At 45.7% G+C, this 25,859-nt stretch overlaps 4 protein-coding genes across 8 annotated transcripts in view; 2 read left to right on the top strand and 2 right to left on the bottom strand.

The window, feature by feature from the left end:
• szt2 (SZT2 subunit of KICSTOR complex) overlaps positions 1 to 11,255 on the bottom strand; it is a 35,115-nt gene extending 23,860 nt beyond the window's left edge. Inside the window, exons 1-27 of the mRNA XM_088425561.1 lie at positions 11,110 to 11,255; positions 10,389 to 10,514; positions 10,144 to 10,320; positions 9,694 to 9,864; positions 9,502 to 9,624; positions 9,061 to 9,214; positions 8,862 to 8,968; positions 8,305 to 8,515; positions 8,053 to 8,223; positions 7,605 to 7,836; positions 7,413 to 7,542; positions 6,773 to 6,918; positions 6,533 to 6,685; positions 6,055 to 6,169; positions 5,572 to 5,780; positions 5,257 to 5,496; positions 4,901 to 4,979; positions 4,433 to 4,521; positions 4,182 to 4,350; positions 3,972 to 4,089; positions 3,539 to 3,652; positions 3,194 to 3,397; positions 3,032 to 3,132; positions 2,336 to 2,474; positions 1,927 to 2,262; positions 1,344 to 1,545; positions 9 to 136 (exon numbers count right to left, since the gene is read on the bottom strand). Of these exons, the coding sequence (XP_088281687.1) occupies positions 9 to 136; positions 1,344 to 1,545; positions 1,927 to 2,262; positions 2,336 to 2,474; positions 3,032 to 3,132; positions 3,194 to 3,397; positions 3,539 to 3,652; positions 3,972 to 4,089; positions 4,182 to 4,350; positions 4,433 to 4,521; positions 4,901 to 4,979; positions 5,257 to 5,496; positions 5,572 to 5,780; positions 6,055 to 6,169; positions 6,533 to 6,685; positions 6,773 to 6,918; positions 7,413 to 7,542; positions 7,605 to 7,836; positions 8,053 to 8,223; positions 8,305 to 8,515; positions 8,862 to 8,968; positions 9,061 to 9,214; positions 9,502 to 9,624; positions 9,694 to 9,864; positions 10,144 to 10,320; positions 10,389 to 10,514; positions 11,110 to 11,133 (4,168 nt within the window). The 5' untranslated portion in view covers positions 11,134 to 11,255. The remainder of the gene's footprint in view (positions 1 to 8; positions 137 to 1,343; positions 1,546 to 1,926; positions 2,263 to 2,335; positions 2,475 to 3,031; positions 3,133 to 3,193; positions 3,398 to 3,538; positions 3,653 to 3,971; positions 4,090 to 4,181; positions 4,351 to 4,432; positions 4,522 to 4,900; positions 4,980 to 5,256; positions 5,497 to 5,571; positions 5,781 to 6,054; positions 6,170 to 6,532; positions 6,686 to 6,772; positions 6,919 to 7,412; positions 7,543 to 7,604; positions 7,837 to 8,052; positions 8,224 to 8,304; positions 8,516 to 8,861; positions 8,969 to 9,060; positions 9,215 to 9,501; positions 9,625 to 9,693; positions 9,865 to 10,143; positions 10,321 to 10,388; positions 10,515 to 11,109) is intronic.
• Positions 11,256 to 11,962: 707 nt separating this feature from the next.
• Positions 11,963 to 14,836, top strand: ddx10 (DEAD (Asp-Glu-Ala-Asp) box polypeptide 10). The gene is made up of 2 exons (XM_088424807.1): positions 11,963 to 13,360; positions 13,525 to 14,836. The coding sequence occupies exons 1-2, from the start codon at positions 12,059 to 12,061 to the stop codon at positions 14,659 to 14,661; spliced, it is 2,439 nt and encodes an 812-aa protein (XP_088280933.1). The 5' UTR covers positions 11,963 to 12,058; the 3' UTR covers positions 14,662 to 14,836.
• A 365-nt stretch (positions 14,837 to 15,201) lies between these two features.
• On the top strand, positions 15,202 to 23,721 carry LOC148416683 (transcription initiation factor TFIID subunit 4-like). 3 transcript variants are annotated; one of them, XM_088426365.1, is made up of 15 exons: positions 15,202 to 15,269; positions 15,870 to 16,274; positions 16,441 to 16,562; positions 16,624 to 16,740; positions 17,719 to 17,841; positions 18,076 to 18,198; positions 18,275 to 18,364; positions 18,970 to 19,113; positions 19,180 to 19,288; positions 19,372 to 19,459; positions 19,938 to 20,229; positions 20,296 to 20,421; positions 20,510 to 20,566; positions 20,643 to 20,750; positions 20,826 to 23,721. In XM_088426365.1, exons 1-15 carry the CDS (start codon positions 15,215 to 15,217, stop codon positions 20,949 to 20,951), a joined length of 2,085 nt encoding a protein of 694 aa, XP_088282491.1. In that variant the 5' UTR covers positions 15,202 to 15,214; the 3' UTR covers positions 20,952 to 23,721. The 3 variants fall into 3 exon arrangements, with proteins under 3 accessions (XP_088282491.1, XP_088282493.1, XP_088282492.1); XM_088426367.1 differs by lacking the exon at positions 15,202 to 15,269 and adding an exon at positions 15,311 to 15,695 and having other exon boundaries at positions 15,873 to 16,274; XM_088426366.1 differs by lacking the exon at positions 15,202 to 15,269 and adding an exon at positions 15,311 to 15,695 and having other exon boundaries at positions 20,826 to 23,720.
• On the bottom strand, positions 21,122 to 25,111 carry LOC148416684 (uncharacterized). 3 transcript variants are annotated; one of them, XM_088426370.1, is made up of 6 exons: positions 24,201 to 25,111; positions 23,951 to 24,084; positions 23,565 to 23,685; positions 22,888 to 23,032; positions 22,529 to 22,825; positions 21,122 to 21,650 (listed from the first exon to the last, which is right to left on the bottom strand). In XM_088426370.1, exons 1-6 carry the CDS (start codon positions 25,064 to 25,066, stop codon positions 21,426 to 21,428), a joined length of 1,788 nt encoding a protein of 595 aa, XP_088282496.1. In that variant the 5' UTR covers positions 25,067 to 25,111; the 3' UTR covers positions 21,122 to 21,425. The 3 variants fall into 3 exon arrangements, with proteins under 3 accessions (XP_088282496.1, XP_088282494.1, XP_088282495.1); XM_088426368.1 differs by having other exon boundaries at positions 23,565 to 23,707; positions 23,951 to 25,109; XM_088426369.1 differs by having other exon boundaries at positions 21,122 to 21,614; positions 23,565 to 23,707; positions 23,951 to 25,107.
• Between the last annotated feature and the right edge of the window lie 748 nt (positions 25,112 to 25,859).

A 25,859-nucleotide genomic window follows, 5' to 3' on the forward strand; every position in this document is an offset into this window, starting at 1 on the left:
CATTTTACCTTTGGCGAAGCTCTGCTGGTAGTGTTCCTGGAGCAGGCTGCAGTAGTGGGCCAGCTCCTTGTGCTTGTGAGGGTGTGCCAAAAGGTCAGTCCAAGGCGATGGGCTGCTGCGGTCCTGAGAAAGCGACCTGTCAAGATAAAGCGTAATGGAAATGACTGAGCTCTGTCTTCCACTAGGTTAGAAGATGGCATATCCACAAAATCCACTCCATGCTTAGTCTTGATTGTTAGAGGAATCATCTCAGGTGCTCTCAAACCTCCAGAGAGGGACAGAAAAGACAAACAAGGCACACAACAACAACATCAGGAAACCTTTGGATGAATAATGTGGGTTTGGACTACGGGAACTATCGTCCAAATTTATTTTTGGATAGAGTTTTGCATCAGTAAGCGTATGTGACTTGAAGAACAATTCATATTTTAAGTTAGAAGAACTAGAAGGCTCAAAATGAGCCCATTTTTGGTTGTTTAGAAGTTTGGACCACAAGGAACTATTCTAAGCAGTGCTAAGGGAGTAGTATAATCGGTCTTGGACTTTAAATTATATTACTCATACAGCCGTTGATTTCAACAGATTGTGTGTTTACAACTGTGTATGCTGTGCTGTATTAATACTAAGGTTAGTCTCATGATTGAGGAAAATGATTCTGTTTAGGTTTGCTGTTAATCACTATATATATATATATATATATATATATATATATATATATATATATATATATATATACACACACATACTGTATATGTATACCAATTGTACCTAATTATGTAACAGATGAGTCTACATGCTGTTTTAGCTACGCAAAGATGCAGCATGCAGAAAAAACTCTCTAAGCGAACAAAAACTAGCAGCTCTTCTCACCTGCGCTTCACCTGCTGAGACATCTGCCAAAACTGAGCCTCTTGAGGTCTACTCAATCGTCAAGACAACCACGTACACACAATCAGCGATTACAATTGCACTTTTTTGGTCTTTTCCAACAACTGTTGGTAGCTTGGAGTACTTATTTATTCTTCTCTGCTGAAAACATGGCAACTCGAAAATTCTGTAATATTTGCAACAACGTATATTGGTTAATATGCTAACAGCTAGCATCATTTGCTTTATGGAACATCTGAACACAATCAGTGGAGCAACACAGGAACAGATAAAATAACCAACATTATGACCTCTTATTGAACAGTACTAGAAGTAGTATTCTTTTTTTGTATTTGCCATGGAACAAATGTAACTCTTAAGTCACCACTGGATTTGGCGTACACCTTTGATGCGAGTTTTGAATTTTTACCAAAAAAGAAAAAAACAGAAACTATGAGCCAAAAATTCAGCTGTACCTGAAGAAGACATCCCGGGGCTGTCGATTGGCGGCAGGGTGCACTAGCTGCTCCTTGAGCAGATCCAGGCAGCAGTTGTAAACATAAACAGGACACTTGAGTTGCGTTCCGACACTCTGCTGGGAAAGCTGACGGCCGATGATGCTGCCACCATGCACAGCGTTGGGCTGTGGCTCGGAGAAGTGAACTTTGTCACCCAAATCTACAACACACATAAATACGTGCGGTAGTAATAAGGGATAGACCGATTTTCAACCGAGCTGATTATCAGCAATGATATTTGGCATTTTGACAAGTAAATTGTAGGCATTGAATTTAAAAAAAAAAAAATCGGATTCAAACCTGTGTTAACTTCCGGAAAGTACTTTACGGTTAAATATTCTGTTAACTTTATATGAGATTCTGATGACCACTGACACTCTGCAAATTTTATTTCTATGAGAAATTATTGGTCCCGAAGAATGACTTGTAATAATTTTTTTAACACCTTTCCATATGCTGACGATGAAGAGGCCACACATTCTGCAATTATGTACCGGAGGAAAAATGTAAATGCTGAAACCTGTGCCCGGAAAACCCCCACCTATAGACAGACCCCAGCCGGGTGTAGCGGGCTGGCTTTCTGGAATCCTGCTTTCCCAGCCATCTGACGGCAGGGCATCAGGGGGCCCGAAGGGTCCGTTGGGCCCTTCAGAGGCAGGCGAGACAACAGGTGACGTGACGTCAAAAGGTCCGGTGCTTGAGCTCCTCCTCATTTCGAAAGACGGATCGATGGACTCGGATCGGCCCCGTCCGCCGGCGGAACCGGATGGCGAGTCCGCCAGTGACTTGTTACCGGGCGTCAGCGTGTCGTCCTCCTGCGTGCTGACGTGACTCAAAGGCTCCGCCTCCAGCTCCGAGGTCATCAGCATCAGGACATCTGATAAGAGTAAAAGTAGGCACATTAGTATGTTGTGGTAGTTTCTCAGTGAGCGGGAATGGAAATGAGGCACCTGTGAAAGAGGCTGGCAGAAAGGTGAGCAAAATCTGTTGGGAGCTGACATGCTTTGCGTAACACCTCCACTGGGGCACCAAGCAGCTCTGCCCCACCAGCGAATGCTCGTCATAAGCCAAGTCGACGTTGGCCAAACTCTGTCAGTCCAACATGCAATAAACAGACAAGAAACACGTTTAGAGGCTTTTCAGCTATGATCTTTTATTCCTTGTTTTTAATTCATTCAATGTTAATGTCTGGTTAAAAGGAAATTTTGACTTGTGCATAAGTGAATGACTGAACAAATTCCCTTGTTAATTACCAACCCAGTAAAAAAAGATCTTTGACGTCTATTCTTCTATTCTATTCTTCATTCATTTTCTATTCTTACCAAATTCTGTGTAGATGCCATTTAGGTATGTTGCATGGAATACTTTTTTTGATAATTTCGCCATTTATAGTCCCATTTCTTTTCAAATGGTTTCTCCAATAATATTGAACGATGTTTATCCCGTTTGTTTTTTACATTTTGGAAAATGGTCATGTGTTTTATTTTCCAGGTTTTCTTAATATCTGTTTTTTACAATTTAATCTATGTCCATGGTAAAAAGAATGTAATGTGTGCTTCAATTAAGGTTTTTTTGTAGTATTATTCTGGGCCACAAACTCTAGCAATAAAGTTGCATATACTGCTTTTGTTTTGTAGTTGGATTACCTGTAAAGTGCTGGTGGATTCCGTCATCTCTTTATTGCAGCCGGTTAAGTGAAATGATGACATTGCTTCCTGTTTATCCAGGGGCCTCGTGAAGTCTTCTGCTGAAAAGGGGGGAAAAAAAACATGAAATTGTGAGATTGAGCCAGACTGGTGAGAACTTACCCTTGATGATGGGCAGAGGGAAGGGAGCGCAGTGGCCGTCGCGTTCGCGCTCCAGGACGTGGCGTACAAAGGCAGCGTGATCGTCAACAGCTATGGGAATCTCACGATCGCTAAGCTCCTGTTCCAGGCTGCTGTGGAAGAGGCCGAGTAGCAGATCGTTGGGCAGGCAGGAGCCACTGCGGAGATGTTCCTCCGGCTCCATATCTGGAGACACACGGTAAGTTTATATTGTCCAGAAAAAAAAAAAAAACAATGAAAATATTTTTGACATGTTTAGAATCTATTATCTATCTAAATTTGATACCCCTACTTGAGATGTTTCAACAAAAGGGGAAAAAATGATACCTGTGCTGAATGTGAGGAAGAAGAGCTCCACCTGCTGGCATTTGGGCAGAAGCTGGATGAGATCAAACTGGAAAGGAACCATATGAATGCTCTCTTCAGAGGTAGAAGGGTCTCCTGAAAGCAGAAGGGAAGGACACACCCATATTGGTAAGGTTCAAGATGGATGATAAAACAGAGTAACTACTAAACCTAGTTGTTTTGATTTTGTATTGTAGCATGAGAAACTAGATGAAAAGCTAATTGTAATTGAGTAAAATAGCAAAAGGATCCATCCTCAACATTCTTCTTGAATGGTAACTTTTTACAGATTGATAGAAAGCTCATATTGTTTAGATTTTTAACTAAAATACCTGTTTATTAAATTTGAATCATAAATACAAAGACCACTTTGCCATAATTAAAAAAAATACTAGCAAAGAAAAAAGCTAGTCACCTGAGATGTCCTTGAGTCCAGCAGGCACAGAGCAGACCTGGTCCTTGTTCTGACACAGCTGATTCAGGTACTCAAATGTCATCAGAGTGGACATGCAGGCTAAATCTCTGGGGAAGATCTGGTTGATGGAGGAAAAAAATGCAAGTCAACGCAACCAATCAAGGAGAATGAAGTCACGACCAAGATGGAAACGATTGCTCAGCGACGCACGGCTTGAGGCACTTCCTGGTAGCTGAGTCCCAACAGGTGGCGATGTTGCTCCGAGCAGTTGCTGACGGTGCCGCTCTGAGGCTCCACCCAGCACTCTGTCACTAAGTGGAGCTCCACGTCCACGTCCACTGCCTCCACCTCCGTGTCGTTGTCGTCATCCGTGGAGAAGCTGTGACGATTGGAGCAACTTAATATTGAAAAACTGTGGCGATTGACAAAACAGTGAGAGAAGCCTTGAGAGGAGGCATTACCTGTCCTTGGTGGAGGTCGCATGAGGCGGGAACAGGATGTATTGAACGATGCACGAGTGACTTTCTCGCTCTGAGTCGGCAGATGAGCTCTAGCGCAGAATCAGACGTACGTTTGGGTACATCGCACGCAAAGTAATCCTAGACCACGAGTCACACGCTGCTTCACCAAGACTATTCGTATCGATAAACATGGAACGCCAGAAAAAAAGTCATCCCTCAATTGTCTAATGTGAAGACTTTAGGTGGCGATTTTTTATTATCTGCAATGTCAATTTAAGAAAAACAACTGTTTTGGAATAAAGCGATAGCAATTCAAACATGTTTTTGATTCGATTCACCAATAAACAAAATCATTGACGGATCATTTTGAATTAAATTAATTGTGAGTTGCAGCCCTAATTGCCATCATCATTGTCAACACGGTGAGTGCTCTTATTTTGTGTCCAAGATGTACGTGAAATCTTGTACCTTCATGGGCAGTTCAATGATCATGTTGACGATGCCCTCTCCACTGGCAGCAAAATGAAAACCCTCCGACAGACGGATCCTTAAAAATAAAAACAACTTCATGTCATCTCTTTGAGTGGGAAAAAACACGAGCAAAAACACGAGCAAAAACACACGCGCACACACGTACGTTCAAATTGAAAACTAGTAAACATCACCTGCTAAAGGATCTCCTTTATGGAAGACTGTTAACCCATAATTATTTTGAATCGAGTTGAGTTTTCTGCCACAACATACGTGTATCACACTCGTATCTTGAATGACCCATAAATGGGGTCACTCGCATCTCAAGGCATCATTGTATGCTGGGGACTCACTCAGACAGCATGGACAGGATGTGGGCTACGGCCTGCATGGCAACGGCCGGACCCTGGCTGCTCTGCACCGCCCACACCCAGCGCCGGTGCAGGAAATAGCGGGACAGCGAGGCCAGCGTGGATGAGGCGGCGCGGTTGCCCGCCACATTGAGGGGCGCCGCCCCGCCGGAGGGCTGCGAGGGCGGATGCTCCATGCTGAAGATGAAAGGCGTCCTAAAGTCCAGAGGCAGTTTCTCATACCTAAAGAACCAACAGAATTTCAAGCTTTAAACAGAAAAAAATCTCCAATTTCCATCTGCGTGCTTACGCGCCGACCTGATGAGCAGTTTCTCCAGTGGCTTGTTGAGCACCACCACACACGGCCGGTCCGACAGCGCCTGCTTGGGGGCGGAGAGAGCGGGAGACTTTGACGGTGATGGCTGTCCCGCCGTCGCCTTCCTCTTGGTCTTGGGCGTGGCCTCCTTGCTCTGAATGCGGTGCGGGAAGCGAAGCTTGAGGATCTGCTCGCGGAGCTCGTCCACTATCTGACCGGCGTGGTGACACAGAAACGACACTTGGTAAGGTCCTTCGTGTATTTTTAAATTCATTATTACCTAGTGCTGTCAAATGAGTAAACAGTAATTCATTGTCGTACAAATTTTAATACAGCTAAATTGAAGCACGTGCCACTACAAAAGTAGAGGACGTGTACCATTAGTGGTACAATTAAAATCACTAATCTCGTGAAATTCTTGTGTACAATACATTTGAGATATTTTTGATTATTGACACAGGTAAGATCCTGCGATGTCCTGCTACCTTGTTTCGAATGTGCGCCGAAGTTCCGATGGGGAAGCCCAGTCGTAGAACCATGCAGGGGGTCTTGGAGATGAGTCGGACCAGATAGAAGGAGTTGGGGGGCTGTTCCGGAGAACTGCGGACACACAATGTGGACCCCACATTAGCTGACAATACACCTACAGAAGTTTAAAGCTTCCTTGCTTAAGTTTATCCTTAGATTATATCATGTCAAGTAACTTTTGATAATCTTCCATATCCTTTACCAACAGACACAACACCACGATCGCAGGACACATGCAGATATAGACTAATGTATTACAATATGTAATCATTTTTTTAATCCTCTTCAAAAGACTATTAGGTCAGATAATGATCATTTTAAATAATTGATTAAATCATTGATTCATTTATATATTTTCATTACTAGATGAATCGCTAAAAAAAATATTCCTATCCTTTTTATTAGATCCTCAATCATCATCATCATGGTCATCACCTGTATATAAGTTTAACGTAGGAGTAACCCTCCACCAACACAAAGCTGCTCCAATCCCTCAGCAGCGAAGTGAGCGCCGAGTGGGAGATGCGGCACTGGATGGTGCTGTAGCGGCCATTGTTGCCCGCTGTGTGTAAGTGTTTGGGTACCGGCCTGGGTGCACAAACAGAAATACGCACACCATTGAGCAGCCACAGCAAGATAAACACACAAAGAGTGTGTTTAGCGCTTAGGTCTCACATGTCGTGTTCCAGGAGGATGGCGATGCGGTGCATGTGCAGCCACCTCTGCCAGAAGTTGGCATCCATGGAGAGGATGGGCTTCCAGTAGGAGGCGAATTGCGACTGTGACGAGTCCTTGGAGCCACCGTGCTGCAGGGACAAGACCTGAACAAAGGGGTACCACATGATGTCACTTCCTGCTTGTGTCGCTCTTCAATCAACCATTGTGTATTTTAGGGCTTTTTTTTTTTTTTTATTCAAACACAAAAATAAGTCTGCTAACATGGAGGGATACAGAAATACGAGAATATTGAGTAAGAAGCTATAAGGTTATACCCCACTTTTTTAAGCCATTTTCAAGCAGTCAAAAGTTAATATTTTGTCCATAATTCATTTGTTGAGTAATGTATTTTCCATGTACAATAAATGCCTTCAAGTACACATTTATCCAGTAGCTGTTTACAAAAAACTTACATCACCTGTACTCAAGACACAAGGAACTACCAATCACGTCTCACCTGTTGGTCACGTGACAGTGACCTGTTCTTAGCATTCAGCCCATGGAATGTCATTATCAGTTGACATCAAGTGGCAATTTTTTTTTTTAATTATAACATGTACATGAAAAAATATTTAGCCATGCACATTTTTGCAATTACCGGCGTGGTGGATCCAGGCGGGATGTAGAAAAGTGGGACTCCGTTTTTGGTGCTCTCGGGGATGGTATAGTTCTCCGGGACAGAGTTAAAAGACTGCAAGTGTACCAGCATCTGATCCGTCTGGTTGATGCTGAAAGGACGACGGCTGTGAATCATTCTGCATCCAAGTGTGTTTGGGTGTTTGCGCGGTACCTCTGCAGAGTGTTCCAGAAACGACGGATGACCGAGGTGCGGTAAGGACTGGTGATGGGTTTCCTCTGGGTGCAGCTGATGTCGTGCAGGATGTCGTAGCTGCCCTCCATGGTCACCTCCACACGGGTACTTCGCTTGGCGGGGTCCAGTGGCCATGAGGCGGACGCCACATATTCAATGTGCATGTTGTGCTTCCATAGCAGCACCAGTTTCACCTCCAGCTGGGTGCCGCCTGAAAGCAAGCAAGAGGCCTGTTAGAACCAGTTAGAAACATATAAGACAGAACTTGGAATCTTACAATATATTACATACATATTATACATATATTATAATAATATTTGATCGAAACAAAAAAAGCCATTCAAAGCAAAAGTATGGAAGGGTAAAATCATGAAACCCTACCAAAAAAAAAAAGCCTAACTGTTGTGAGGAAAATAAAAAGTGCAACCTTTGGTAAGGCTTATCTCGCGGATGGTGTAGCCCTCCCGGAGCCTAACAGACACCACACTGATTAAGTGAGCATGCACGTCCTTCTCCGTGTGCTTTTTCCGGCGCATCACCAGTGCCGGGTTGCCGCTGGCTGACACCAAGTGCTCGTTGAACAGCTTGTGCTGGGACACTGCAAAACACCAAACCTCCACAGTGTTGACACACACATATAAATAAAGGCAGACTCACCCATAAGGCAGGTCTTACTCACCACCTAAGATGTCCGGGTTGATGGCCTCAGGGGTCTTGAGGAAAGAATAGGTGAGGAAGGCCTTGTGGTAAGTGTTCATGTCCTTGCTGTCCAGGTCCACAGGAGGACAGCTGGGTAGATAGGATCCAAAGGTGGCTAAGGAGATGAACTTCATCAGCTCCACATTGGGGATGTAGCCGAAGCTGCAGTCGTACGAGTACGGCCCGCCCACCTAAAAACAGACGCACGCCCAATGATCCCATCGCATCGCACAATAACAAGTCACGGTTGACGGTCTTGTCAACACAGTTACACATGTATTAGTTGTGTGTGGTTAAAGTTGAGGGAAACGATCCCAGTAATTTTCTGTACGTTTGAGCATCCACACAAAACTCCCTGAGCGTTAGTTGAACCAGTCACACCTGTCCAAATCCTGAGATCATAAATCTGGCCTGACTGATTAATCGGCTGGTTGATTAGATGTAGGGTAGAGGTTGAGTGTAAAAGTTGAGTGCAGGAGTTACAGATATAGTTATAGTTGTGGTGGCGGATGTACAATAGTAGTAGAGAGTGAGAACCTGCACAAAGGAGCAAGTGATGGTTCCGCTCCTCAGCTGGTTGAGCAGCGTCTCGCACACCACAACATCTGGGACGCTCATGACGCCATCCGTGATGATGATGATACCTGGAACATAGGTGTGTGTGTGTGTGTGTGTGTGTTGGGGGGGGTCAGGGTCATGTGACACACAACAAAGAGAAAAGAAGTGGAGGAAATACCGGCGCTAGAGTTGGGAGGGAGCAACTGGAGGGCCAAAATGCCCTGGCGCACCATGCTGACCAGGCCCATGTCCGCTGAGGCCATGGAGATACTCGGCCTCCTTGGAGGCTGCTCTTCCACCCCGTTACCATGGAGACCACACTCCGATAAGCACTAAAAGTCAAACACAGACGGATCTATGACTCTCTTGTAGTAATTACACAAGAATGTTTTCGACAATATTTTCAGTCATTCTGGATGGTTACAATTTTAATCGGTTTTGTGTATAAATGTATACAATTTTAACATAACTTTCATAATTTGTAAATAAAAACAAGAAAAATAACGTATAACAGCAAAGAAAAAAAAGTGAAAGCTTTATGAGAAACAAACATTGTCATGTTATGAAAAACAAAGGTCAAAAAGTATTCATCTTTCACTCTTGTTGCCTGCTGACTTACACTTTCATGCTGCTGATTGAGCACATGGGCAATGTTGCTCTCCACCGCTTTAAGCTGCTGGTAGATGTGATGCAGGAAATGGCCCAGGTCCGTTCGCTCCAGCTGACATCCCTGCACCAAGACCTGCACGAGCCCTTCATATTGAGCACACTGAAACCCTTCTGCATCCGGGAAATGAAGAAAGCGGAAGACCTGATGGGAAGTGAGGCCGAAAATGGAGGAGTAGACCAGTATGGTGGTGAAGATCTTTGGCGTGAAGAGCTCTTGGGTTCCCGGGACCATGAAAGGTTGCGCCAGACCGGCCAGACATCTGGACAAGGCGTGGAACACCTCGTCGAAAATCAGCTCGCCTGTGCTGTCATCCTGGGAAATGGTGCATGTGGGTTAGCCTGTTAGCATGCTAAGCTAAGAGAACATTAGGTTAAAAACTGAAAAGTGCAGTGCAGTGGTGACTGGAAGTGTAACATGTAGACGAGAACGCAGTACAGGTATTTAGTAGATGTGGTAGTTGATGTGCTAGTCATGGCCTGCACGTGTAACTTAGTTTTGAAGTGAGCAGTTGAATTGGATTTCCACACTTCCAAACGGTTCAGTATTGATCGGAAATGTAAGGAAATGGCGGACGAAAGGTGCGGTACTCACCACAATGCCCGTGGACGGGCTGAGGTCCAACTCGATGATGAAGCGATACCTGCGAGCCAGGAAAGTGGCGCGAGTGGAGGGCACCAACAAGGCGGGCTGGTTGCCGTTGGTGCGGGGTGGAAGTTGCCATCCTTTGGGTAAAACGCTCAGCAGGTCCAACTCATTGGCGGAGTTGAGCTGAAATGGAGAGAAGGAACCCAATTGGTTGACTGAGGGCGTAAACAGTGAGAGGAAAAAGAGCTCACCAGCTCCGGTTTGGACGTGGGCCAGATGACTTGGTTGAGTTTCCCCAGAAACCATGCCAGGCGCACATTCCTGGAGATGCGATACTCCTCCTTCATCAGCAGATAGATGTGCTCGGCATCCTCCACCTGGACACACGATAGGGCGCTAGGAAATTAAATCTAAACATTTTGCATTAGAATCTCATTTGTATTCTTTTTTTTTGTTCCAGTATTTTCATCTATTTAACTTTGTTCATGATTTTTTTTCAATTTTCCATTTAATTATTTGATTTTTCTAGTTCCAACATGTGGTGGTAACAGTACACCTGTTCCCACCACATGTTGAACTAGTGTTGGTGTACTTAGTTGAGTGTAACATTTTATATTGTTAAGTACTTAGCGTGCTTTCAGTGTAGTGTATTAAAATCATATCTTGATGATGCCATGACGTTTTGTCGCCATATTTACCCGCCTATTTTGAACATGACTTCATTGAGTTGTTAATGAATGACAACATGGAGAGGAAGTCAAACAAACACTGTCACAAACTGAACTCCCTCAACTAATAGGCCGGCGGTGCATGATACCCGGGTGGCAGTCTTACGACAGAAGTTTGAATAAAAAATTGTCCAAATGTGATATTACTCAGGTCCACCTGCTTGGATTTGGAATGATGACTAAACAGCTACTGTGAAATCAAACCAGTTTCTCCTTGTCACAGCATTTGTTCGGTTCGACTCACCTCAGCGTCCTGTCTCTCTGCCATGCCGTGAGTAGCATAAGGACCGCGGGGGTGTTGGCGGTCCTAAAAAGATCAAAATAGAACTTGTTTTGGTCCAAACTAGCTTCTTGTTTATCATGTAGACCCCAAAGGGGGGTTTGTACGCATCTTCTTCGCGTTTACTAATACCGGTCCAATAAGACTATAGAACTCACGAGCGCCCCGATGTGGTTTGAAATGGAAACCAAGAAGCGCAGCTAGATCATTTTACAAATTACTATACTGCATAAGTATACGCAGTTCTCGTTTAATTTGATTAAGGACAACTGCATAAGACTAAACAAGTGTCACGAGTAAGTAAAATTGAAAAAAATATTTGAAAACAAAGTGATGCAATGCACCCTACAAGCTACACATAGGAAATAAAATAGATAAATATTAAAAGTGTTTCAAAATGTCTCAATACCAAATACGATCATTTCAAATCCAAAACAATTGAATTCCATATTATTTAGAGCATATTATATTTTTGATTAAAGAATAAAATCTTAAGACGCTATTTAAATATATATAAAATGTCATTGTGGTGAAGAGAACTTTTCATGAATATCTTCGATATTAAAAGAATAATTAGGGAACAGCAATCTCAGGAACTGAGGGAATACTTAAAATGAAGAAATTTAAACTAAAAATCGTATTATGGGAAAATGGAAACTTAATAATATCACACAATCGCTTAGTTGATGTGAAATGTAAAATATCGGCAAGAAACATGCAGTTGCAGCCTATTTTTGCATGGCGCTCTAGTCCTTGCATGAGAACACAAAAGGAAGATTTTTAGGGCGCGTTGTTGTGACGTCATTATAAAGCGTCGTTAGCTCCACGCTGACAAACACGGCAGTCCGCTGAAGCGTGTTTGCGTACCTTTTCTGCTAATGTATTTGTTTTTAAACAAACAATAACACGTAAAATGGCAGACAAATCGGATCCGATCGGAGACTTCGAAAAATGGAAAAGGAAATATAATCTGAAAAAAGCTCGTGTCAAGCGTAGTCGATTTCATAGAAAGAAGACGCCCCAGTGGCAGGTCGAGCGAGAGAACATCGCTCGGCTGGTGAGCAAGTATGGAGACATCGACAGCAAGGAAGTCATCAAGTTCTCCGACTTCCCGATTTCCAAGAAAACCCTCTTGGCCCTGCAGGAGTGTCAGTTCAGGCAGCCCACGCAGATCCAGAAGCAGACGATCGGCTTCGCGCTGCAGGGAAAGGACGTGCTGGGCGCCGCCAAGACCGGATCTGGAAAGACTTTAGCCTTCCTCATCCCGGTGCTGGAGTGCCTTTACCGCCAGCAGTGGAGCTCCATGGACGGCCTGGGAGCCCTCATCATCTCACCCACCAGAGAGCTGGCCTACCAGACATTCGAGGTGCTCCGCAAGGTGGGCAGGAACCACGACTTCTCTGCGGGGCTCATCATCGGCGGCAAGGAGCTGAAGAGCGAGTCGGAGAAGATCCACCGCACCAACATCGTCATCTGCACGCCTGGCCGGCTGCTGCAGCACATGGACGAGACGGCCGCCTTCCACGCGTCCGACCTGCGCATTCTGGTTCTGGACGAAGCCGACCGCATCCTGGACATGGGCTTCGCCGACACGCTCAATGCCATAGTGGAGAACCTCCCCGCCGAGAGGCAGACGCTGCTGTTCTCCGCCACGCAGACCAAGTCGGTCAAAGACCTGGCTCGCCTCAGCCTCAAGGACCCCGAATACGTTTGGGTGCACGAGAAGGCCAAGTTCAGCACGCCCGCCACGCTGGAGCAGAGCTACGTGGTTTGCCAGCTCCCTGATAAGGTCAACATGCTCTTCTCCTTCATCCGAAGTCACCTGAAGAAGAAGATCATCGTGTTCTTCGCCTGCTGCAAGGAGGTCCAGTACTTATTCCGCATCTTCTGCCGCCTGCGGCCGGGTATCCCCGTGCTGGCGCTGCACGGCAAGCAGCAGCAGATGAAGCGTGTGGAGGTCTACGATGACTTTCTGCGCAAGAAGAACGCGGTGCTCTTTGCCACTGACATCGCCGCCAGGGGTCTGGACTTCCCAGCCGTCAACTGGGTGCTGCAGTACGACTGTCCCGAGGACGCTGACACCTACATCCACAGGGTGGGCCGCACCGCCCGGTACAAGGAGGGCGGCGAGGCCCTGCTCCTGCTGCTGCCATCCGAGGAGATGGGCATGATTGCCCAGTTGCAAGAGAAGAAGGTTCCCATCAACAAGATCCAGGTGGGATGCTTAGGCAGCAAACGATAAACAACGCTTACTTTTTCATTCCTTTTTTTAGTCTATTGTTTTTTTTCTCCCTTTGAAGTCCATTTAGGGAGCAAACTAGAGTGCATATTTTTATGTCATGTTGTGATTTATTAATTGAGTGTCTTACTTGATTGCAGGTAAATCCGGAGAAGCTCCAGAACGTTCAGCAGAAGCTGGAGGCCTTCCTGGCTCAGGAGCAGGAGCAGAAGGAGCGCGCCCAGCGTTGCTTCGTCTCCTACCTGCGGTCCATCTACCTGATGAGGAACAAGGCCGTCTTTGATGCCTTCAAGCTCCCCCTGAATGAGTATGCGCTGTCCTTGGGCCTGGCGGTGCCGCCGCGGGTGCGCTTCCTCAACAAAGCAGAGGCGCAGAGAGCGGAGAAGAAGCCTGAGGAGGATGAAGAACTGAACAGCTTCAAAGCTCAGCTGAAAGGCGATGTTCCTTGTCAGAAAAAGTCTGAAGATGACAGCGATGATGATGATGATGATGATGATGATCAGGCCGAAGCGCCCCTCCTGGATGCCGACGATGACGACCTCACAGACTTCCTCACAGTCAAACGGAAAGATGTCTTCAGCATAGAGGAAGAGCACGAGGCCCAGATAGATGACTCCAGCAAGAAGAAGAGCCCAAAGGTGACCAAGTTTAAAGAGGCCAAGAAGATTCTCAAAAGAAACTTCAAGGTCAACACCAAAGTGTCCTTCACCGATGAAGGCCAAGCTTTGCAGGTGTGGCCTCCCGTTCAGCGCTCGGCCGCCAGCCAGGACACAGCGCAGGAGGAAGATGATGAGGATGAGGTGGCGGGTATCAACGTGGAGAAGGCCAAGGAGCGGCTGAGGAGGGAGGACCAGGAGTTTGATAAGCAGGAGTACAGCCGCAAGGTAAAAGCCAAACATCGCGAGAAGAGGCTGAAGGCCAAAGCGGCCAAGAGGGAGGCTAGCAAGCAGCACGCCGGCAAATCCGAGGACCAAGACGAGGATGAGGACGAGGAGGAGGTGGTGGCCTATCTGGCCCACAACGGCGAGGAAGAGTTTGACCCCAGCACGCTGCCCGACCCTGACAGACAGCGCGACAGCAGCTCAGATGATGACGAGGGCGAAGAACTGCTTGCTAAACGCAGCTACAGCAGCAGCGAGGAGGAGGAGGCGCCAAGGAGGAGGACGAAGAAGGCAAAACAGCATCAGCAAGAGGAGGAAGACGCCGTGCTGGACACCGGCCTGTCACTGGCCGAGGACGAGGAGCTGGTCCTGCATCTTCTCTCGGGGCGCACGTGAAGCCATGGGGAAGGTGTCCATGTTGTGTCTGTTAGCATAAGATCACATGTAATATGACTCGATGTACTGCACAAAAATCATTTTATTGGATATAGAAGTATTGTTTATATGTAATTTGTATTGTGTGTTTTGTTTTAACTTAACAAGCACAACATTAAAGATAGCCGTTGTCATATTTCAGCGTTTTCATGATAGCAAGAGTTTTTCATCCAGGCGATCTTAAGTATCGCTGACCATGAACTCAGCACCATTTTCTTAAGGCATACTAATTGAAATAAAAATGAAGTCATTTATTTGCATTCACATGGGTGGCATGTAATTGTCAACTATTGGATGAATAAAGACAAACGCACTGGGAAAATTCGAAGAAATAGTCTGGGCATTAGCCCGTAGAAAGAAGACAAAAACAAAGTTATTCTTAACACAGTTCCTGTGTTTCGAGTATATCATGCACGTTTCACGTCACCTAGCTAACACATTGACACGCAAAATTCAATTTATTGTGTGTTTTTTTTTTTTGCGCATGAAACTCGAGGATAATCCCAACACGTCCATGTTCTTTCAGGGTTCCCTGAACACATCACCGTCCAGACACCTGAGCGAACACGGTACACCTTACAAGTCATTTGAACGTTGCGATTTCCCAATACACGCCTCGAAACGCCACCGCCTGTCCGACTCTACACGCGGCGCTCATCTTTGTAACGTCCCACTGCAAATTTGATCATGCATTTTGTATAAGCCTTGACGCGAGAAGAACTAATTCGTCACGTGACTTAGCAGCGCGTTTAACGCAAAGCCTCGTGACTTTGCTAAATTGGAATTTTTTAGCTAACGTGGTGGTTGTTTGAAATTAGCTTTGTAAAACATAATGTAGCCCGGTGATGTGTTGCTGAAGCACATTACACTTTGATAATTTAGTTAAATAGAAAAAAAAAACTGAATACACTTGTCAAGTGAACTTCCGTTTCAAGTAGCCAAACAATCGTTTGGGCGTGCTTCGAAAGAAAGTCCGCTTTAGAAGCAACCTACAGGTACGGTTTTTTGATGTAGTTTGTTGGGGTAAATAAATGTCCTTACGACACACTTTGTGTAAAATACCATTTGCACCCCAATTAAAAAGAATTAAGGTTACAGATAAAGACACAAAAAGAATAGTATTGCTCAATAAATACCTTGTGTAAAGTCACATTTGTTTCTCCACTTAGAAGCAATTATGGCCACGAAAAAAGAGCCCATTGGGACAGTACAAGATGGAGACCCCATCATTCCAGGGAAGACCCTACAGGTCACAGCCAAGTGTGGCCTTGTTCCTTCTCTAGGTGTTTCCAAAGTGGAAGTCAACCAACAAACCTCCGTCTCTTCGGTTTCGGCCCCTCAGACGTCGTCCCCCGCCGTCTTGATGGTAACTAAGGTTTCCAAGGCCGGTGAGGCAAACTTCAATAGGCCCAATGTGCTTCTGAGCCAGGCAACCACCACCACCCCCATGAACGTGACTTCGGCCCCGGGGAGGACCCTGGTGATAACGGTGCCCAGGTCAGCTGGCCCGCAGGTACCCGTGGCGCCTCAGCCGGCTCAGACGCACTTACCTGCTAACATCCAGATTCCACCAGGTACTTGCTTCATGACGGAATTTTTATTCTGAGTCATGTTAGAATATCCGTAAAGGGACGTTGGCGTGGATGATTTATCATTGTCGTTAAAAAGTGACCCAAATAAACTTGTATCGCAAAGCAGCACTTCACAGATGTATTTACAAACGTTTATTCAAATTGACAGGTATGATACTGATCCGCAGTGATAGCGGTCAGCTGATGCTGATGTCCCAGCAGGCTTTGGCTCAAGCTCAACAGGGAGCGAGAACCGGCGTCGGCCCGGCCACCAGGATCCTGTCCTCACAGGTATGAGCACGTCCTCCGAGCCTGTGCTCTCGTGTGTCTCGCTGTCGCTTTGCAACATCAGGTGTCCACGGCAGCTGTTGCCAATCAAAGCAACGGGAAGGTGACGGTCATCAAGATGACGTCTCCTCAGAATTTCCAGCCGGTGCCGACGCCGGTCCACAAAACAGCCATGGTCAAGGTTGGAGCACATTCAAGGATGTCCCCTCAGCGCTCCTACCGGTGTTCTTCTGTACAGAAAATTAAATTTCACATGACGACAATAGTGAACTAAATGATTATCAGTGTTATTATTATGCTGATAAAAATAATACTTCACCAACCTGCTAGTGGAGAAACATGTAATTTTTAAAATTAAATAAAATAATGAATTAAAATTAAGTACACTAGCAGAATCTAACAACAGGTAAAGTGAATGTGCTTTATTCCAATAATATTCTACTAAAAATATGCAATGAAGTTAAGTTAGCACAAATATTATATCTATTATCCAAAAATACTCAAATTAAATACAAGCCAAATCCTGGTAATTAAAAAATACTTGATTGAGATATTGTGCAAATAATTGAAAATATAAACACATTAAAGCAAATCACTATATTGGATGAAAATTGTGACTTCTGATGAAAGTACATTTGAGAAACTAATGAAAATATCAGACAAATGCATAATATTCGAGACAAACATTCTGGACATTAATTTGACGGAAAAATAATATAAGACATAGATAATGTCTAAATAATGTCTATAAATAATATAGACACAGTAGAATAACAAAAACTACAAGAAAATTAAGACATTTGTTTCTGGAAATGATTTTAAAAATACAAAGGATTAGTTAGAAATACTAATGGCAGCAAAGAATAAATAAATTACAAAAAATAGGAAAACAACAATGGAAAAAATACAACATGACAAGAAATATGACAATTATTAAGTTGATCACAATGTCAAATGAAAAAATAAATCAACTAATCAAAAATAAATACAGAAATAAACATGAAAATAAACCAGTCAAAAATACAAATGCAGTATATAGAAAAAGTACAAAAATATTAGATTCAAAATACAAATACAAAACTCTCAAATTCTAATAAATGCTTTTGAAAAATTGCCGCTTCCCTTTTCAAAGCTGTCATTTCTGGTTCTACCTCTCAAGGTGATGGGCACAACTCCCAAGCCAGCTGTGGTTCAGAGTTGCGGCCCAGCGACTGAATCCCGAGATTCTTTTCAGCCGGTCGCCGCGGTAACCAAGAAAGAGCCTCCACCTGCATTTAGTCAGGTAAGTGCTGCCTCCTCATGTAATGCATCACTAAGTTCCAAAGCCCATTTTAATCCATCTCAGGGGTGAACATTTTGTCACTTGCGTTCATCTTGTGAAGTTGCTGAATGAAATGCTACAGATACTACAAATGTAGTTCCGATTTTAAATAAATAAGACCTGGGTGGCATAGTATTGAGGATATAGCATAGCATGTTGACAACAACGTCGCATTTTTGTTCTGCCGGCCAACAGGAGATGCTGGAGAGCGTCAAGAAGTGCAAGAACTTCTTGGTGACGCTGATGAAGCTGGCGTCCAGCGAGCCCAAGTCGGCCAACATGGCCAACAACGTGCGAGGCCTAGTCAGGAGTCTGCTGGTGAGGTATTTTGGTTTTCCTGTGTGACCCGCTGCTTTTTCCATCTGGTCACATGACCTCCACGCTATTGTTGCAGGAAGGCAGGTTGGAAGTAGAGGAATTCACAGAGGCGCTCTACCAGGAGCTAAACTCCACGCCGCAGCCCTGCTTGGTGCCATTCCTCAAGGTGAGTGAGATGCTCCATTTTATGAAATTGACTTTTTTGCTCAGGATTTTTTTTAACTCGTTCACTGCACTACATTTATTTTAATCAATTCCAATCTGATTCTTGATAATCATATGCTTACATCTAGTAAGTTCCTCATAGTTCTTAGGCAGGCAGAAATTTAGGGTTGTCAACCACTGCAATGGCAAACAGAATCCTGTAGATGGCGGTGGCGCATCGCTTTGCACTTGAGCAGCACAACCTTTGAGGAGTGGATTCGGATATTTCTATATTTATATAAAAATTTGAATCTGGATGAAATGGATGGATTACATTACCCGCACTTTTATCAATATTACTATCTATTTCTGATTCTAAATCAGCTAAGCTTCCCCGATTTCACTTTATCGAATCGATTTTATTGTTTCTTTGTAGCGTCTTCTTGCTTTTGTCAAGATCGTCAAATGAAGGGGTTGAAGTCTATGAATTTCTATGTATTTTTTCTCAGAATAAAAAAGTTTAAAAAGTATGTGCAATAGCCTGAAATTAAGGGATTTCAACACTCATGTACTAGTATACTTTGCTTCAGCACAACACTGAGAGATTATTTCTTCTTCTATTGTCAGAAAAGTCTCCCAGCAGTGCGCCGCCTAACCGCAGACCCCCAAGTATTCATCCAGCAGGCCTGCTCCTCATCGTCGTCCTTCAGCCCTGCTGCAAAGAAGCCTGTTGTCAACCTGGCTCAAACTCCAAGAGCCCTCCATGCGACTGTCTGTGCTATTTGAGTGCTAACCGTCAAATTCAATGTCAAATTATCCTAATGGTCCATTTTACAGTCAAGTGGCACAAGCGTGTTGACCCAGTCCAGAACTTTCACCTCCAAGAACTTCAAAGCCACCACTACTTCCCAAGTCACCTCAGCCCAGATTGGAAAAAAACTCTCGGGTAGGTCCTATTTGTTTTATGTTTATTTATTTATGGCATACAAATAGAATGGTGTACAGTCATAAATCCATTTTTTTTACTAGGAGGATTCCCTGTAAAGCCTCCTTTTTCTCGAGATTTTTCGTTGCCTGCCAGACTTGCTTTCAGGGCGGATTGTTCAGGCTCGTACAAGTAAGAAGATTCAGATTCCCCTCCCACCTTTCGTCACACATGTATTGAACATCAAAGTGAAATACAACTGACCTGGGTTTTGGCCGTGAGTCATTTGCCTACCAGTAGAGGGAGCTCGCGTACCACTGTTGGTGCTTGTATCACACTTTAAAAGTGGAGGTCCAGGTACACCCTAACCCGCAGGTATCAGCAGGTCAATTTGTTGCTTTTTTAAGGCCCTGGTTGGAACCGTACAGGTTTCTTTTCAGATTAAGAGCAAATTAACTGGAACATGACATAACTTATCAAGTTGTGATATGGGACATTGTCGTCATCATCAACAACAGATTGCATGACATACAAGCCAAAAATGAACATGGTCTATACTCTGCAGTTACTGAATAAAATATACCTAAAGATAAGCCATTAAGGGGAAGATAATTGAAAAAAGGTTGCAAACCACTGGTCTAAAATACCTGTGTACCCCCGCTTCCCGTAGAGAAGATGACGACATTAACGACGTGGCGTCCATGGCGGGCGTCAACCTGCGTGAAGAAAACGCTCAAATCCTGACAAGCGCGGTGGGCTCCGTGGTGCAGTCGTGCCAGGATCAGCTCTTCCTGTCTCCCGGCCCCGTGCTGGGCCGCATCCTGCGCACGGGACACCCACTGGGGGTGAGCCAAGTGGGCCCCGACGCCGTGGCTCTGGTTTCTCACGCCGCTCAGGAGTATCTCCGCGGGCTCCTGGAGAAGCTCAGCGTGATGGCGGAACATCGCAAGGCGGCGATGAAGGTACCCCGAACAATCTTCCCGGTTTGTGTCAGGTACGAGTTTCTATTGGTTGCTTGGCATTCGCAGGAAGACGCTTGGAACGCCAAAGTGAGCGACGTACGCTCACAACTGCATTTCCTTGAAGAGGTGGAGACGTTGAGGAAGAAGAAGAAAGACGAAGAGGAGAGGGACAGAATGATGCGATTGGCCAGGGTCGGTCTCACGCTACGTGCGCCCTCATGCTACATGTGATCTCATTCCTGTTTCACTCCACGTTTTTTTTTTTTTTGCGTGCCGGTAGAGTCGCTCACACTCTGAGGATCCGCTGCAGCAGCAGCTGAAGCAGCGAGCCAAAGAGGTGACTTTTTACGCCATGTAAATTCCATTAGCACTGTTTTTTTTTTTTTAATTATTTTACAATTTTTCTCATTTAGTTTCAACAAATGGAAGAAGCTCAGCTGCTGAAGCGAGAAGCCAACATCACCGCTCTGGCCGCCATCGGCCCCAGGAAGAAGAGACCGCTCAATAACACGGAAAGCCAGGTAGTCTTGTGTGGGCGTGTCACTTTGAGCATACATGCGAGAGTAAGCGCCAATGAGATTTTGTTTGCGCGTCAGGTGTCGCCGGCGCCCAGGCAAGCCGTCCATCGCGTGAGCCGCGTGATGCTTCGCGACTTGCTCATGTGCATGGAGCAGGACCACTTCCTGCGACACTCCTTCACCTTCTACAAAGCCATGCTCTGACCCTTTCAACCGTTTGAAAATGAATGCAGTGGCGCCCCGAGATATGAGTAGAATCCTTGCGCAAAACACTTGTGTTGCAAATACTCCATTGAAATGGATGGAAATACAATTCATCCGTTCTAGCAAAACGTTGTTTTGAAAGATAAATCAATGAAAAACACAGTTATAAGTACAGTTATCACATAAAATGCCATTTACTTTTTTCTATGAAAAACAGCGTTTGGCTAGAAATAATTGTTCAAAATATTTTATCATATCATGTGGGAAGAAAAATCTAAAAATGGCTGAATTTGCCGGTGCCAAAAGGGAAAAATACGGGTCACCGCTGTGTTCTGTTCTCATCATTTTGTACACGTTGTGTCGAACCTCTGTTTGATGTTCTCACTTTATCATTAAAAAAATCACAAGCATTGTTTATGCAAAAAATATATTTTTTTCTCCTTCACATACATTTTGTGCACGTCCGCGGAATTGTCATAAGCAGTTTGTCCGTGTGCAATTAATAGACGACTTGTCTTCTTCCAGCTCCTCACGTTTGACAAATGCGACGGGGCGCCGCCCGCCGACCCGACTCAACAGGTATTGGCTGAAGCATGAGGAGGCGTCGGCGCCGCCGCACGAGCCCGTCACCCGGAATCCCCTTTCCTGTAAGCGCTCCAGCACCTGCGGCCACAAGCGAGGGTCAACACGGTCTGTAAACTAAAAACATTAGGACGTAACTCAGTGAAGCCAGCGGTTACGTCTGCTATGTGAACCACTAGATGATTTCGTAGGAAGCAAAGACAATTTGAAATTCCTTCCACACGACGTTGCGCTAGTACTTAAGCATTCCTGTTTTTGTACACGCTTATATAAACAAGCTACTGTAGTCGTGCACGTGAACCACTACACTGCCAAAGCAGCATTCCCATTTTATTAGATAACAGTTTTCATTAGAACCAAACTAGTTCCTGATTTTGAAGACCTTTAAATTTCCTGTGGTGCCCATAACAGCTACAAAGTTCCGCTTTGTGAACCACTACTCCACCAAACTTGAACCTACACCGCCTGACATGCAGTTCAACTGCGTGAACTACGACAAAAAATGTCCCCCTGAATCTCCCGCGCAAGCTACAAAAGTCATAAGCAAATCACTACACTACCGACCAAGCGTTTCAGCAATCTTGAATGAACCGGCAGATCAATTACATGAACCAATATTTCTGTTTTTAAGAAATTTTCATCTGCACACAATTTATTAGTCAGTTATGTGAATCACTACATTACCAACCAAGTATTCCCGTGTTTGTAAACCTTAAATAATTTGCTATCTTGCATGCACCTGCAGATGAATTACTCCATATCCAACCGTTCTATTTTTAGGATTTTTAGTCTTCCTGAACCTGATGCAGAAGCCACAAACGTCTGATACACGAACCACTATACTACCACCTGAGCATTTGTGTTTTGTAAACATCAAAAACAATTCTAAACAATAAACTTTCATATCAACCACAAGAACGACTATAAAACCAACCTGTCATTTTCTATTCTTAGCCCACACAAAAAAACTCCCGCAGACACTATATTAACGATACCTGCACAGAGTTGAGGCCGCAGTAGTTGTCGAGAGGAAAGCGGCAGACATGTTCAATCTCTGGTCTCTCGTTTTGAAAACATGCAAAGTCTCGGACATCCGGGAAGACCTCCTCCAAGGTGGTCCGGCGACCGCTCACGCTGATTCTCTCATGCGGGTCTTGAACCAGGTGAACCACTATACACTCCCACCACATCTTTGCGCTTTCCCTTTCCCGCCTTCTGTGCCAGCGTTGAAGTTCGGCCTGCAGAGGAGCCAGCTGGAAGTAGGAGGCCTCCTCGTACAGCAGCGCATACTCCTGCCGCGATGGAAAGCTCACGTGAACAACTACGCACATCGCTTGGGGTTGCGCAAACTCACATTAAAGTCATCCGGGAGGAGAAGCTTGGACGTGCGCAGAAAGTTGAGGACGTAGCGGAACATAGCGCCATCTCTGTCGATGAAGTAGTGCTGCCGCAGGCCGTCCAGCACAATGGGCTCGCTTCCGTCGAACAATCGCCCGATCCTGCAGACACAATGCTAGCGCGTCACATAGCGGGAACAAAGAGGACCTATTTTTGTGTTTTACTGGCATTTCTATAGTGTCAACCGCTGCATTGCAAACTTAGAATTCTCAAAAATTGAGACGCTGTAAAAAGTGGGTTAGGTGAACCGCTGTAGATCCTTGTTAGAGCCCACCTATTAATTTATGTCCACTCATATGTCCATTTTATCTCAACAGGACTGTAAAGTTAATAGGATCCCTCCCAAAACCTTGAGACATCTTTATAAAGGTCAGGATGTCCTCTACTGAGTACACTGGGACTAGGTAAAGTAGCTTGAAAGAGTCTTATAATAGAGAGAAAAAAAATGGCCACTACAGTGGACACATTAATTGTTTAGGTCTCAGGAGGTTTAGCATTTTCTTCACAAGCACCCAAACCCATGAGACGACATCGGAAAGTCCATGATGTCCTCTACTGTGTACATTAGGAATAAACAAGACACAAAAAGTTCACTATGTCAACAACTACACTGCGCTGTTGCTCTCATCTCACCGTGACTCAGGGTACTTTGTGAGCGTGTTCAGGCTGCTGGTGTACGCATGTCCTCCTACATCCACATGGACCGGTGTGTTGGCTTTGCTCAGCTGCGCCGGCAACGGGATGCCGGATGAACCTGGCGAGGACGCGAACGTTTCCTGGAGCGCATGACATATTTGGTGACTCAAGTAGTACAAAACTTAACTGAATAAAGGCAACCAATGTTTTGCAAAAGAGTCACTAACACACCATTTAGCAATAAGTTGCTTCATGTTCCAATTCATTTGCGATTAATTCGAAAAGAAACGTAATCTTCATGCAATGGCATTATCTTTTTTAGGAAAGATATATTTCATTGCCCGGGTGCACATAATTAAATGTCCCGTGACCTTTCGGGTTACCTGGGTGACGTTGAAGCGGATCTGCGGCATGTCGCGCGTGCTTCTGTCTCTGGGCCCGAAATCTGGTCGTCTGAGGTGAAGAGGGGGGAGAGTACCCACGTGGGTTGCCCCGCCCACGATGCTCTCCAGCGTCGCTATGGAGACGGCGCCGATGCAGTGGTTAGTGTAAGTCGTGGACAGTTTGGCAGCGCGCGACAGCATCTGCATGCGCGTGCCAAGAAGGTTCTTGCCGACGGCCTTGTTCTCGAACCAGGAGCCGTCTGCCGAGCCGCAGGCGTCGCGTGGTCTCTGGAAGAAAGCTCGGCACAGCGGGTTGCGCTTGGCCAGGTAGCGCACGAAACTGGCGTATGGACACAACGCCGTGCGCGTCTCGTACATGCGCGGCCGCAGCTGTGTGACGTCACCAGACCCCGTCTTCCGGAAGAAGACGAACTTCCGGCCTCGCTCGTCGGCGGCCAGCGCGAACGAGTCCTCGCGAAGTTCGCGCTGCTTTTCGCGGCCTCTGGTGCTGAAGTACATGCAGGTCTCGAACCAAACTTTGTTGAGCAGCCCCGCCGGCTTGGACGGGTCGAACATGGGCGAGTCGTAGAGGCGGCGCAGGTCGGAGCGCGCGATGGCCTGCTTCTGCACCACCGGCCCGGCGCCCCGCTCCTCCAGCCTCCGGATGACCTCCGCCAAGGCGAGATTAGCCCCGCGCAGCTCCGGGTCCTTGGTCAGGTCCAGCGTGCGGCAGTGGGGCGGCTCGTTCAGGTAGCGGTTGAGCGAGCTCCGGATGCTGACGAGCGACGACTTGCTGTACAGCTGCCCGCTTTTGGAGCGCGCCTCGGCGTAGAAGGAGCGCAGCAGCAAGCATAGCTCCGCCTTGTCCAGACTTTCGAAGTCCGGGCTGCGCGACTTGTCGCTCAGGTACTCCCGGAAGATGCGCACGGCGTAGCGGGTCGCCAGTTGCGTGTTGTCGCTCAGCCGGCTGCGCCCCGGGTGAGAGTCAGGCGCGGCGGGCGCCGAGCCGGACCCGGGACTCTCCCGGTCCTCCTCCCCTGTGATAAGCACCTGCTGGATATCGTCCTCCCAGCCCGTGAGCTCTGTGCAGCCTCCGCTGTCAGGCGTTCTTGCCATATTGCGGTCTGCGTTCCAAGCGGTCCTCTGGCATTGCGCATGCGCGCTATATTGGACCGCAGCCCCCCCGCCACCACCAAAAAAAGTGATTTTGTGACCTTCAGCCGCGCTCGTACTCGTTTTACGCTGCAAGGCGCGTGCACGGCGACGCCAGGCTGCTCTGTCGACAACCAGCAAATCAGCGATAATAAATAGAACATAAAAATGCTTCTTAACTTCAAGAATCTTGATTAAAGTGCATTTGCCCCGTTTGTCACGTGTGTGTTTGTGTGAAATCATAACGTGTGTTAGAGGGTACCTGTGGGGGTGTGGTACCTGCTACCTGTGCGGTTACCTGGGTGACATAAACCTCAATGACGCTGTGTGAATCATTCTTTATCATAGCATGCACTGGTTTCATGAAATCAATTGTGTTAATAAATTAAAATATGCAATTAATATAAATGAATTTGCCTGGCCTGGCCACTATGTAGCCCCGCCCCTGCCTACATGCAACAGATGAAGCAAGTCATTGTGGCAAGTGGCACCTCTTTCAAATCTGGAAAGTTTTTTAGACACTTGGCTTTTTCTTTGCATTATTTTGGGAAAGAAGAGTATTTATGTCGCACTTGTGTAACTTTGATTTAGAAAACACGAAAAGGAGTCCGTAGTTTGTCTAAAATTCCGATTTGAGGCGATGCCTATGATGTTATAACATGCTGGACAGGTGATAAAGTGAGATATATCTAAAATTCTTAATCCTTTGACATTATTCTAACCAGTCCAGTGCGAACCAGATACAAGAACGAATCTC

Source organism: Hippichthys cyanospilos, chromosome 10, assembly GCF_059441005.1.
Source record: "Hippichthys cyanospilos isolate Australia breed blue-spotted pipefish chromosome 10, RoL_Hcya_1.0, whole genome shotgun sequence".
NCBI lineage: Eukaryota > Metazoa > Chordata > Actinopteri > Syngnathiformes > Syngnathidae > Hippichthys > Hippichthys cyanospilos.

Coding starts and splice junctions, on each gene's coding strand:
- ddx10 (XM_088424807.1), top strand. CDS start 12,059: ATGGCAGACAAATCGGATCCGATCGGAGACTTCGAAAAATGGAAAAGG. Junction 13,361..13,524: donor TTCCCATCAACAAGATCCAG/GTGGGATGCTTA, acceptor ACTTGATTGCAG/GTAAATCCGGAGAAGCTCCA.
- LOC148416683 (XM_088426365.1), top strand. CDS start 15,215: ATGTTCTTTCAGGGTTCCCTGAACACATCACCGTCCAGACACCTGAGC. Junction 18,365..18,969: donor GCTTGGTGCCATTCCTCAAG/GTGAGTGAGATG, acceptor TTCTATTGTCAG/AAAAGTCTCCCAGCAGTGCG. Junction 19,460..19,937: donor GATTGTTCAGGCTCGTACAA/GTAAGAAGATTC, acceptor CGCTTCCCGTAG/AGAAGATGACGACATTAACG.
- LOC148416684 (XM_088426368.1), bottom strand. CDS start 25,066: ATGGCAAGAACGCCTGACAGCGGAGGCTGCACAGAGCTCACGGGCTGG. Junction 23,033..23,564: donor ACAAAGTACCCTGAGTCACG/GTGAGATGAGAG, acceptor TTGTGTCTGCAG/GATCGGGCGATTGTTCGACG. Junction 21,651..22,528: donor GCGGCCTCAACTCTGTGCAG/GTATCGTTAATA, acceptor TAATGTTTTTAG/TTTACAGACCGTGTTGACCC.